At 50.6% G+C, this 13,747-nt stretch overlaps 1 protein-coding gene across 2 annotated transcripts in view; it reads left to right on the top strand.

Moving 5' to 3' along the window:
* col22a1 (collagen, type XXII, alpha 1) overlaps nucleotides 1–13,747 on the top strand; it is a 481,125-nt gene that overhangs the window by 52,320 nt on the left and 415,058 nt on the right. For both annotated transcript variants that reach the window (XM_072468265.1, XM_072468266.1), the window contains exon 3: nucleotides 909–1,475. In XM_072468265.1, the coding sequence (XP_072324366.1) occupies nucleotides 909–1,475 (567 nt within the window). The remainder of the gene's footprint in view (nucleotides 1–908; nucleotides 1,476–13,747) is intronic.

The following is a 13,747-nucleotide window of genomic DNA, read 5'->3' as shown; positions in this document are numbered from 1 at the left end:
AATAACCCCCCCCTAACCCTTTTTGGTCACTAAGGGCAATTTATCATGGCCAATCCACCTAACCTTCACGTCTTTGGACTGTGGGAGGAAACCGGAACACCCGGAGGAAACCCACGCAGACACGGGGAGAACGTGCAGACTCCACGCGGACAGTGACCCAGCAGGGAATCGAACCTGGGACCCTGGCGCTGTGAAGGCACAGTGCTAATCACTTGTGCTACCGTGCTGCCCATTGTTTGGCAATGTGTCCCAAACATTTCTGCTGACGTTTAGTCAAAGGTAAAAGATCGCCAATGGCTGCAGAGGGATAAGGGAATGCCACACAGTGTGAATGGATTAGTGCCACTTGGCTGGAAATCCCAGGATAAAAAAAGAGCAACAGAAAATTTGACACGAAAGCAAAACTTTGGGAGTAAATTATCTACAATAAATCCACAGAGATGACAAAAATATCCACTCGGAGCTTAAAATAAAAACATGGAGCAGAACCCAACAAAACACACATCTTTGTTTTGAATTGAAATCCTGCCTTACATATAATATATGCTAATATAAATTTTAAGTGAAAACACTTTGAAAACCACTACTGGAAGCCCTTTTCGTTCAGGATCCAACATGCAAACAGCTTCCTTTAATACTTCAGTCTGATGAGGGCAGGCTTTAACAAACTGTAAAGCGAGGCTGGAACTGTGTATAATAACAGCCTTCAATTGTGCCGTACATCACTTTAAGTGGACCTCCTCTCAAAACAAGCTCAAAAGGAGCTAAGTGAAAGAACTAGGCTTTCCTTTATCTTTCTGGAATCCACTGTTTCGAGGCAGCATGTTGCAGTGAAATGCTTTGGGGTGCAGTGCTGATGCTTTTCAATGTGTACCATGTATTACTTGTTGACTCTGCTTCTTTTAAAGGCTGCAAGAATGTCCACTATGACCTGGTCTTTCTGCTGGACACATCCTACAGTGTGGGCAAGGAGAACTTCGAAAAAGTCAGGCAGTGGGTGGCCAATTTGGTGGGGACGTTTGATATTGGCCCAGATAAGACGAGGGTAGGAGTCGTAAGCTACAGTGACAAGCCTTACACGGAGTTCAACTTGGGCGCATACCAGAACATAGAAGATATCAAGCAGGCTGCGGCAAGCATCAGGTACCGCCGAGGAAATACTGTAACAGGGGAGGCCATTGGCTACGTCACCTTGAATAGCTTCTCACAACAGGCAGGCGGAAGACCCAATGATCCGAACATTCAGAAAGTGGCAATTCTCTTGACAGATGGCAGAAGTCAGGATGAAGTGTTACCCAATGCCACACTGGCTCACTCTGCTGGCATCAGGCTTTTTGCCGTGGGTGTTGGTGACGCCCTTAAAGAGGAACTGGAGGAGATTGCCTCAGAACCCAAATCAGCTCACATGTTCCACGTGACCGATTTTAATGCCATTGACAAGATCCGAGGAATACTGCGACAAAGACTGTGTCAAAGTAAGTACTTACTATTTGTTATGTGGTGAAGTATATGAGGAAAGATGATGTCACCTGAAGGTTTTGAAAATCATTTGAGTTCTTTTAAATTATGAGCTACATGTGCATGTGAACTTTTAAAATGTACTTTTAAAGGTATGTGACTGCAATCATCAATGATATAATATATGTCAACCTGCCTGGATAGGGAAACATATATGATTGGGTAATCAAAAAGTATCCTTGGTTGCCAAGTTGAGTCCATATAATGTGAGATATTGTCAACTCCTTATCTTATCTGGGCCTGAATTATGCCATGGAGTGAGAGGCAGGTGCTAAATCAGTGTTCTCTTGCAGTTTGCTCCAGTTTGGTGTGGCATGAAATCACTCAGCTTGTCCACATAGATGGTTGAGGGCTGTTAGGAGATGGGGCTTGTGCAAGCAAGATGACTGGTAGAGGTCGTAAATTCAGGGGGATAGAAGTGGATTGGAAGACTGCTCCTCCTTCTACCCCGCCCCCCCTCCCCATAAAGAAATCATAAAAACTCACCTTTCAGAGTGACCCCCAGTGGTCCCTTTGATTGGGCTGCTCAACTGCTGAAAAGTTGTCCCACCCCTTTATCCATGACAATTGCAAAGCAGCGGTTGGACCTGCATTTGCATAATTAAGCAGGTTTTCACCTGGTTTGAGCAGGTGTGCTCAACCTGCACTTAAAAGTCTGCCTGATACTTGAATTGGTCCAGAAATTGGGTGTCCAAGGTCTCCACTGAACCTTCATCTGCTAATCGTACACTTATCAGGTGAGATATGCTGGGACTGGCAATTTAAAATCCCTTCATGTGTTCCCTTTGGTGGGATGTCTGTCGCTGAAATGAGCATTCATAATTGGAAAACGTACGCTCGCAAAACTGCCACGTCAGCAGCAAAGGTTATTAAATTTGTCAAATTGACTTGTCTGAACTCCTGTGGATTTCAGTATGTCTGAGGGAAAGCTGGGTGGGCACATAAAGGAGTGAGAGTTGGAAAGATATGTTTAGGTGAGATGAATTAAGATGGGAGGAGGCTCTTTCGAAGCATAATCACTGCCCTAGTCTTGTTGGACCAAATCATTTGCTTCTATGCTATAAGTGCAATGTGATGCCTGTTTATGTTTGTGTCAGCAATTGCTGTCAAGCTAATGTGCAGCCCCATTCTTGCTGTTCCCCTCCCCCCAAAGATGTTGCAAGTCTCAGATCGGGATTTTTAAAAAATAGTTTTATTCAATGGTGATTGAACATTTATGGGGGAAAGTGCAGGTTTGTTTGACGGTGGTTCTGCAAATTTCATCAGCAACAGTCCAAAATGTGTAAGGGTACAGAAAAAAAGGCGTGGATTCTTTCCGTACCGGAATGGATTTTGCTCTCCTGATTTGAGCAGAAAAGTGGCAAATGAAAGTTTGCCGCATGAACCGGCAAGGTGCCAACTCACTTCTTTTGGATCCTGAAGGCTGGCAGCGATTTGCGCTGGGGATTTCTTCGGGGCTTCTCCCACGCCGGCATTTGTCGAAGGACCGGGGTACTTGGGAAACTCAATCTTTACAAAAGCAGGATTCATGCACCAAGCTTCAACCAAACAGCAGCAGAGCAACACAAGCCCCAAAAAGTAGTTAACCCCCGTGAATTTAATGTTGTTAGATTGGGTTGTGGTCTCCAATTCGGCCTCTAGCAGTGAACATATTTGTGTACTTCAGCCACTGTATTCGCCAGTTGCCAAAAAAAGAAGTATCATCGCGTCTGACCGAAGATAAGTGAGGTGATCGAAAATATTTCTACCCATGATTTATTTTCAGAGCTGCATAGTCAAAGGGAAACTAATGACAGCTCTATGCATTTTCACTGGAGGAAAACATTTCATTATTCATGAAACTAGCAAATGACTTGAAAGAAAGTAATTAAAGGGCACCGTCTTCATCTCCAGGGCGATAGCTGAGGCAGGCCAGCCATGAATCAATTTTGATTCAATGATGTAAGGCACATGGAGTGTGACATTCTCACAATGCAGTGTTTTCATGTGGATTACTCCATGCAGCAGGCATTTGGCAAAGGAACAGATCACAGGTTTGTCAAACGTGTTCTGATCAAGGCTATTCCCCTTTACTTACTTTTGAACTCCAGCAAGCCACTTGGCCATGTGTATGTTGAATATTCAATGCTAATCAAAGGAGGTGTAGTAAAAAGCCTGCAATCTTTGGCATATGAATCTAAAATTAGCCGCTGTATGCACTAGCTCTGCGCAGTGTCACTGTCCTGATGTCGTTTAAGTTTAAGCAATCCTTGAACTCCAGAATATTTAAAAGACATCAGAGAATCATAGGATCGCAGAATCCCAACATGACAGAAAGAGGCCATTCGGCCCATCAAATCTGCAATGACCCTTTGAAAGACTACCCTATCTCATGCCCTGTAACCACACCCTAAGGGGCAATTTTGCATGTCCAATCCACCTAACCTGCACATCTGTGGACTGTGGGATGAAACTAGAGCACCCGGAGGAAACACACGCACACACGAGGAGGAAGTGCAAACTCCACACAGACAATCACCCAAGATGGGAATCGAACCAGGGTCCCTGGTGCTGTGAGGCAGCAGTGCTAACCACTGTGCCGCTGTGCCGCCCACATGACACTGATCAGCATCTATCAAGCATCTCATTTCATTGTTGCTGGTTTGGAACTGCCTAGAAACGGTATTTTCTGCAGAACTTCAAGGATATCATGGCACGGCATTGCGCCTGGCAAGAATTTGGGTGCCGCAGCAGGAGAGGCCAAAATCGAGATTCTCGGCAGGCACGAATCATTTTGGAATCTTACAGGCCAGGTCCAGATGGCCTGTTCCAGATCCTGCCGAAATATGGCACAAATGTCATTAATCCTGATTTGTATTAATTCCCATCTCATTATCGAGATAGAAATTGAATGTAATGGCCTCCCGGGGGTTTCATAGAATTTACAGTGCAGAAGGAGGCCATTCGGCCCATCGAGCCTGCACCGGCTCTTGGAAAGAGCACCCAACCCAAGGTCCACACCTCCACCCTATCCCCACAACCCAACAACCCCACCCAACACTAAGGGCAATTTTGGACACTAAGGGCAATTTATCATGGCCAATCCACCTAACCTGCACATCTTTGGATTGTGAGAGGAAACCGGAGCACCCGGAGGAAACCCACGCACACACGGGGAGGATGTGCAGACTCCGCACAGACAGTGACCCAAGCCGGAATCGAACCTGGGACCCTGGAGCTGTGAAGCAATTGTGCTACCCACAATGCTACCGTGCTGCCCCAAGTTGCATGAGAGGGAAGGATAATTTTGTCTGACATGAACAACTCACTTGAGACAGGTCACTTGGTTGAAGGGGCAATGGAGCCTCACCTCTGCGGCACAGGCCAACCTCGCCGTCGGTGAATACTCTCTTCTTAGTCAACCCCTCGATCTCCAGGGCCTGTTCCTCATACGGGGTGAGGACTCGGATCTCTGGGACTCAGCCCTCCCACATTCGCCCAGTCCCGCTTATTATGGATTATCTTCTCCTGCCGCACAAAGAGAGGGGAATGTGAGCCACGTGCTTGACGGATCACGGGTCTATAGCAGATGGCATGTGTGGGCACCCCAAGTAGACATGACGGGGTTGTGCTAGTGGGTACCGGGAGGTGCTGAGGAACAAGCATGAAGATTGGATTTAGGGAGGTTGTAAAGTGTCAGTCAGTGATTTGTGATGGGAGAGGGGGTGGGGCTGGGAATTTGAGGGGCGCCAGGTGGAACTGATCCCAGGAGACAGGTGGTCACTTACCCTTGCTCCTTGGTGGAGGTCGTTGGTCTTCTTCTGGCATTGGACTCTGGTCCTCCTGGTCATGCTGCCCACACTAACAGCCGCTGCCATTGCCTCCCAGGCAGTATTGCTGCTCCCGTGGATTATAAGTCTCTCTTTGTGCCTGTAGCTCTTCTAACTTGTTCTTGGGATGTGGGTGCCATGGGAAAGGCCACAATTATTTCTTTCAAATTCAAATTGCACCATGTGCTGTGGTGGGATTTGAACCCGGTTCCCAGAATATTGTCCCCACACTCTGGATTAATAGTCCAATGGCAATACCACTATGTCAGCATAGTTGCAGCGGTGTGTCATGTAGATGGTACATTACACCATCCTGAGTTGCTTAGATGATAATTCTGTCCAATTAATCTTGCTCTTTCCCCATAGCCCTGTATTTTTGTCTTCCTTTTTATATATTTCTAAGAAAATGGGCAGTTTTGTTTCAACAGAAGGGTGCTGAACATTTGAATTTTTCAGATGTTTGAACAGGAAACTTTATCTGATTTTGAAAAAGTTCCAGTCATCTAACATAATTCAGTCATTAAACATCCTTATTGATTTTACCTAAAAAGAAAACCTGGGCCGGATTCACTGTTCCCAGGTGGCGATTTCGTAATTGACGATCGGACGGAGAATCCCTTTTGGCGGCCAAATCAGGGGCAGCGACAGTTTGGGGCACGTTTTGTAGCCTCTGCCCTCTCTGAAACGCACGCTGTTGGGATGGCGTTAGCGCGTCACCGGAAGGCCCTCCCCGATGCTCCGCCCCCGATGGGCCGAGTTCCCGACCGTGCGGTTGACGTGTGGTCTCAGCGGACGGGAACCTGGCGTGGCGGCTACGGAGCGTGTCCAGTGGGAGCCTTGTTGCTGACAGTGGGGGGGGGGGGGGGGGCTTCCACGAGGGCTGGGGGACTAGTGGGGGGTGGCCAGGGGGACACTATCTGGCAGGCTGGGTCCGCGCACGGCCAGCAACATGGTTTTCAGCACAACCGCTGCAGGCCATCACCGTCCGCATGCGCAGCCACGGACCTGGCCATTCTCCACCTGTTTTTACCGCGGGAGCCAGGAGTTTTATGCGGCACCGCTGCTAGCCCCTCACTGGTCGCAGGATCGGTGAGGGGGTCGGCGCCGATTTCTTTTGACGTAAAATGCCACAGAACCTCCACACTTAAGTTCAAAAATGGGGAATCCAGCCCCAGATATTGGCCCAATATACGTTGGAATGTAGCTTTGTCACATGTCGGTGGTTATTATTCACCTCAATGAACACCACCTATCTCACACGGGTGCCAACATACCTTCAGATCATTCAGGAAACATTATCCATTTTAATCAGTGCAACTAAGTAACATCTGCGCCTTTGACTGCTGACATCTGCCAAGCTGTTGACACTTAGCATTGGACTAGTGAACAAAGCCTGTGTGAGTTTGGTGCAGACTGTAATTCACAACATAAAGATTGCCAGGCCCAGAGTTAAAGATCTGCCTTTCTCAGTGTGTCTTGACACAAAACATTATTTTTTTTAAAGCATGAGTAATTTTATTCATGACAGAATTGATATTTAAATAGTTGATTATTATTTTATTCCCCAATATTATCTTTCACAACAATGGAACGTTCCTATAACTCTCTCCCACACAGCCCCCCCCCACACTCCTCCACCACACCCCTTACTGCTTCCTCCCAGCTACCCACCGAACTACTAGAATAAAAGGAATTAAATTAACAAATGGCTTCAGCCTCTGGCGCCCACCTTTTCTGGCTGTAAGGGAGGTAAATTCATCCTGACAACACAGGTTTAGTGAAGCATGTCTCTTTCTGTATTTCATCATTTATCTTAAAGGGACAAACACCAGGCACCCAATAAAGTGTTGAAAATGAAGGCTTATTCGTGAATTGGCATGGGCCCCCTCATATTCTTCCAGTGGTGGACAATTAGATCCATTGTGAGGCTGTATCAATCAAATTATAAACCGCAAACCAGCTTTGTTAAAAGTAAAAGTTAAATGGTAACTCAGAGCCAATGCAGCAGGTTGCCCTTGGTTACCGAATGTAACTGTATTAAGGAGGTTTAAATGAGATAGAGATTCTGTAACCATATAAGAAACAGTTGAATATGTGATGTGAGGGCTTTAAGATCTTTCTTAATGGATGACTCTAAATAGAGAAACAACAATGCCATCTTCCGATATCAGAAAGTGTTCTGAAAGGAATACTTTAGGTGCAGTAACTGCTTGTTTCAATCTTGGGATGTGAGGGACATCGGCAAGGCTAGAATTTATTGACCATTTCCAATGGCCCTGTTACATCTGAATGGATCAGTGGCTTGCTTGGCTGCATCAGAAATGGGAATGGATATCGGTCAGACTACTACTACATCCGGGTGAATAGGGGTCGAATAGCTCCCCTCTTTGCCCTCTCCTCATTTGTCCACAACAATTATTTTTGTTTGAAAAGGATATGCTTTCCAATTCAATGAGTACTTAATTGTTTACGCACTATGATCAGAAAATAATAAATTGGACAAATTTTCTTGGGTTTTAACAAAGAAACAGGTTAGCTTTATTATATATAAACATGTCTAAGTAAAATAATAATATACAAACCAACTTTCACACACGTATATACACTTGAAGTTCACACGCACAAATATAGATTACAAGGTAGGAAAGAATAGGTTAGCCAGATTAAAGCCTGTAAAGAAATATAATAACATGCAGTTTTTAGTTGAGCGACCGTCTGACCTCGGGTGGAATTCAGTGGTCTTGACATTCTGATTTAAAGATACAGATGACTGAATTGGTTGTTCTTCAGGAGATGGTTCTACTGGAAGATCTCAGTCTGCAGTAGGTGTCCTTCAATGATCGCAGTCAGCACATCGGCCTCGAATAAATGGGTTGAAGAAAGAAGAAGGCAGAGGCAACCCCACTTAGGTGTTCTCCCCAAGCTGTTTGTCCTCAGTTCTGCTGAGAAAATGTGTTTGAAAGCAATCAAAGGGCTGGCTGGTCATGTGAACTTTCTTCTCCAATGCCAGGGGATTAAAAAAAATACATTGTCTGTGTATTCCAAGAGAGAATTGATTAGCTCCTGTCTGGAAGATAATTTAGCCAGGGTCCCAATGCCCAAGAATTAATGGTCCACCTCCAACAGTTGAATACCTCAGGTGATTGGCATAGATGCCTTGCTAGCGAGATAGGAGATTTCAATCTTTCGCACTCCCCTCAAATCACTGCTTTGATGGGTTTTGCAGACAGATTGACCCAAATCCAATTAATTAGAATGAAAGTGAAAGCCACGATGGTCCCCGAGGACCATAGGTTGCTCTTCCCTTTTGAGAGAGAGCTGACTGGTGGTGATTTAACCTGAGGGTCACCACATATCAGGCGAGCGGCAAGGTTGAGAAGTCCGGGCCTTCATGAATAACCTCAGCCGGTAGGGGAATTGAACTGACTCTGTTGACTATGCTCCGCATCACGAACGAGCAATCCAGTCAACTGAGAGAACCAAATTTAAATATGGAAAGCATAATAATACAAATTGTGTTTAGCCATCTTAGGCTGTGTGTTCAAATCACTTTAGTTTCTATGTATGTTTACAAAAGCTCACTTCTGGGGCGAAATTCTCCGGTATCGGCGCAATGTCCGCCGACTGGCGCCCAAAATGGCGGAAATCAGTCGGGCATCGCGCCGCCCCAAAGGTGCGGAATGCTCTGCATCTTTGGGGGCCGAGCCCCAACCATAAGAGGCTAGGCTGTCGGCGGACAAATTTCCGCCCCGCCAGCAGGCGGAAAAGGCCTTTGGTGCCCCGCCAGCTGGCGCGGAAATGACATCTCCGGGCGGCGCATGCGCGGGAGCCTTAGCGGCCGCTGACGGCATTCCCGCGCATGCGCAATGGAGGGTGTCTCTTCCGCCTCCGCCATGGTGGAGACCGTGGCGAAGGCGGAAGGGAAAGAGTGCCCCCATGGCACAGGCCCGCCCGCGGATCGGTGGGCCCCGATCGCGGGCCAGGCCACCGTGGGGGCACCCCCCTGGGCCAGATCGCCCCGCGCCCCCCCCAAGACCCCGGAGCCCGCCCGCACCGCCTTATCTCGCCGGTAAGGTAGGTGGTTTAATCTACGCCGGCGGGACAGGCATTTTAGCGGCGGGACTTCGGCCCATCCGGGCCGGAGAATCGCGGGGGGGGCCCGCCAACCGGCGCACCGCGATTCCCGCCCCCGCCGAATATCCGGTGGTGGAGAATTCGGCAACCGGCGGGGGTCACCGCCGAATTCTCCACCACCGGATATTCGGCGGGGGCGGGAATCGCGGCGGGGGGTCGGAGAATCTCGCCCCAGATTTCCATGCAGTAGATTTAAATCATTAGTTGGCACTAAACGATCTTCATGATGCTCCATGGAGGTGATAGTATTCTTTCTTTCAGGGATTTTAATTGGGCTTTTATAACAATCTGACAGATTCATGGTCACTTTCATTGACATCAGGGGCGTCATTCTCCGACCCCCCGCCGGGTCGGAGAATGGCCGTTGGCCGCCGTGAATCCCGCCCCCGCCCCCGCCGAAGTCTCCGGTACCGGAGATTGGGCGGGGGCGGGAATCGGGCCGTGCCGGTTGGCGGGACCCTCCACTCAATTCTCCGGCCCGTATGGGCCGAAGTCCCGCCCAGAAATTGCCTGTCCCGCAGGCGTAAATCAAAGCTGGTGGGCGCGATTCTCCACCCCCACGCCGAAGTGGCCGCGCCGTCGTGAACACTGTCGAGGTTCACGACGGCGCGGAACGGCCCCGGTCGCGACCGATTCAGGCCCTGACAATGGGCCAGTATCGGGGCCTCGTCATCTACCCGCGCGAGGCCTTGTCGCCCGCGTAAAAGCGGCGCCGATTAGATGACGCGGCCGGCGCCGCATAACGGACGTCATCCGCGCATGCGCGGGTTGGCCGTCCTGTCCACATCCGCCCCGCAAGAAGATGGGGGACGGATCTTGCGGGGCGGCGGAAGGAAGGGGTTCTCCTCGGACTCAGGAGACGGGGCCGCAAGGGCATCCGGGCCTCAGAATCGCGGGGGTGCCTGAGAATCGCCATTTTGGGTATCTCCGGCGATTCTCCGGCCTGCGGCCCGCGAAACTCGACTGGCCTGTTCCCGCCGCTAGGAGGGCGTCGGACCGGCGGCCCCGGAAATTTCGGCGGCCCAGGCGATTCTCCCAACCGGCGTGGGAGTGGAGAATCGCGCCCGGTATTTACCTGCGGGACCAGGCGGCGTGGGCGGGCTCCGGGGTCCTGGGGGGGGGGCGCGGGGTGATCTGACCCAGGGGGTGCCCCCACGGTGGCCTGGCCCGCGATCGGGGCCCACCGATCCGCGGGCGGGCCTGTGCCGTGGGGCACTCTTTCCCTTCCGCCTCCGCAACGGCCTCCACCATGGCGGAGGCGGAAGAGACTCCCTCCACTGCGCATGCGCGGGAAACTGTCGGCAGCCGCTGATGCTCCCATGCATGCGCCGCATTTCCGCGCCAGCTGGCGGGGCACCAAACGCCATTTCTGCCAGCTGGCGGGGCAACAAACGCCATTTCCGCCAGCTGGCGGGGCGGAAATCCTTCCGGCGTCGGCCTAGCCCCTCAATGTTGGGGCTCGGCCCCCAAAGATGCGGAGCATTCCGCACCTTTGGGCCGGCGCGATGCCCGTCTGAATGGTGCCGTTTTTGGCGCCAGTCGGCGGACATCGCGCCGTTGGGGGAGAATTTCGCCCCAGCTTTTTATTTCCAGATGTTTTAAAACTAAATTAAGAGAGCACAATTGTTATGGTGGAAATTAAATCCCCGTTCTCTGAATTGCTGTAGACCCCAACGTTTTACCTTTAAGTTGAAATCAGTTTTCTGTTTTGACATAAGTGAAAAATTCCCCTTTAGCCTCAAAAATTAATATTTTCTGGAAAAATGACTTCAGTCTTTTTATCTAGACGGTAAATAAAAGGGAACGTGACTTTGCATTGTTAGCTCTTTGTTGAGATTTGTAAAAATCAGTCGGCCGTAATCTCAATTCCTGAGACTAAGGGCACGATTCTCCGGCCTCGTTGCATTCTCGCTCAAGCGTAACGAGCCAGGTGAATAGCGGGAGAGGGTAAAAACGAGATCCACGCCAGCCGCAAAATAGTTTGCGATGCAACCGGCCCACTCCCCTAGGTGAAATCGGGATCTCGCCGTAGCGTGGCAAGAAACCAATTATCACCACTTAAGCCCGATTTCCATACAATTAACAGGAGCCACCCCATATCCACTGGTCTCCCATCATTCAGCGGCCCCCCCAGCAAGTACTCATGCTGGCACCGATTAGTACTCCCTTTGAAAAATGTGAAACTGGCGGAAGGGCTTTTGCGGGGAGCCGAGGAGGTGAGCAGCCATCTTTGTTCACAGACAAAGAGCCTGGGGGTGTTGTGATTGCCACCCCAGTGCTCGGTGGGAGCTGAGGGATCCTCGGCTGGGGGTAGGGGATCCTTCGCAGAGGTGGGCTGCCATGGGGGGGTGGGGGGTGCGCTGGGGAGGTAACTGCTTGAGGCACCACCATGCCAACCCCTGGATTGTGTGTACCCGTTCTGGTGGCAATCCCTGCCCCTCCCCTTCTATCCTCTGGGGCTCGTCCAAGCAGCTATGGATCTGCTGGAATATCACTGATATCTCCCTCTGAATCTTCCGGCCGCTCCCTATCGTCTCCGTCAGCCCCGAGTACCTCTGTACCACAAACTCAGCATCAGGCTGGGACCCAGCTGGGTCTTGGAATCTAGCAGCCCTCCAATTGCTCTGTCGCCTGGGGGTTCTTGCCTCCACCTGATTGTGCCCCTGAAGCCTGTCCACTAACATGTCCCACCGAGTTGCGTGTATCTGCGCTGGTGGAGGGTGGGGATGACAGCTGTGCCGCGACTATGGTTGCATTCTCGGAGCTCTCCGCCGAGGGGTTCTCCTCGGACTCAGGAGACGGGGCCGCAAGGGCAGCACAGTGGCACAGTGGTTAGTACTGCTGCTTCACGCTGCGAGGTCCCAGGTTCGATCCCGGCTCTGGGTTACTGTGCGTGTGGAGTTTGCACATTCTCCCCATGTTTATGTGGGTTTTGCCCCCACAACCTGAAGATGTGCAGGGTAGGTGGATTGGCCATGCTAAATTGCCCCATAATTGGAAAAAATGATTAGGGTACTCTAAACTTATTAAAGGAAAAGGAGAGGGGGTCACCCGGGATAGGCCGGCGCCGTTGGCTGGAGGACCTACGGGAAAATAGACATGTGATCAATGGGAGGGATGGGTCAGTCAGTAAGGCAGTAACAAATCACATTTGATAGGTCCTCCGGGTGGAGCCAAATGGTTCCTCACGTCTGCGGCGTCTACCAACCTCGGCGTGGCTGACTGATCCATTCTCGGCCACGCCGGTCACCTCCAGGGCCCACTCCTCATAGGAGGTGAGGATTCTTGGGCGAAATTCTCCTACCCGCCCCGCCACATTTCTGCCCCGAACGGCCGGCGGGAGTCTCCGTAACACCGGCCGGTCAATGGGGTTTCCCATTGTGGGGCAGCCCCACGCCGTCGGGAAACCCCCGGGCCCCGGCAAAACGGAGACTCCCGCCGGCGGAGAATGACGCCCCTTATGTCTGGCATCCCTCCACCAGTGTGGGCTTCTCTTGACGGTTATGGGAGAGCTTTCCCTGTTCCCTGAGGAGACACACAAAGGGCATCCTTAGCCATATATTAGCCATATATGGTGGGAGCGGGGGGGTAAAGGAAGGCTTGGAGGAGGTTAAGGGGGGAGTGGGTGGAGGAAGAGTTTGGGGTTGCATGAGGAGTTGGGGGGTGGATTCTCTCTTGGAGGGGGGAGGTTGGGGGCATTGGTGTCTATTCACCTGTGCTACCTGGTGTAGGTCATTGACATTTTATCAGCACTGAAGACCAGTCCTCCTTGTCACATTCCCCGAGCTGACAGCTGCCACCACCTCATCCCAGGCAGCACTGACTGCCTTGTGACTGACTCTCTGGGAACCTCGGGGGAACAGGAAATCCCTCCTGGCCTTATAGCGTCTAGAAGTCTCTCCAGGTCAGCATCTCCGAATCTTAGGGCTGGTCTCCTTGGCGAGCTGGCTGCGGTTGGCTAAGCAAGTGCAATTTAAGTGTTGCTCAACCTTGTCAGCGGGGGCTGGTGAGCACGGTCCCAGCAAATCAGCTGGTGAGCCTTAATTTGCCTGTAATTCCTCGTTAAGTGGACCAATTAACGTTGAATTGTGTTGCCAGCATCGCTTGGCTGGACGCTGACAACCTCATGGCAATTCCCGCTCGCTACCACACTTAGAAGTTTTACCGGAGAATTGTTCCCTCAGGATTAACGCCGGGGCAGGACTAGTGGAGATCTACAACAGCAAAACTGGCTCCTGACGTGGACCAATTCACTGATCGTTGAGGATACAATCCATCGCTTTGTG

Source organism: Scyliorhinus torazame, chromosome 11, assembly GCF_047496885.1.
Source record: "Scyliorhinus torazame isolate Kashiwa2021f chromosome 11, sScyTor2.1, whole genome shotgun sequence".
In the NCBI taxonomy this organism is placed as follows: domain Eukaryota; kingdom Metazoa; phylum Chordata; class Chondrichthyes; order Carcharhiniformes; family Scyliorhinidae; genus Scyliorhinus; species Scyliorhinus torazame.
This window is presented reverse-complemented; position numbering and strand designations above follow the sequence as displayed.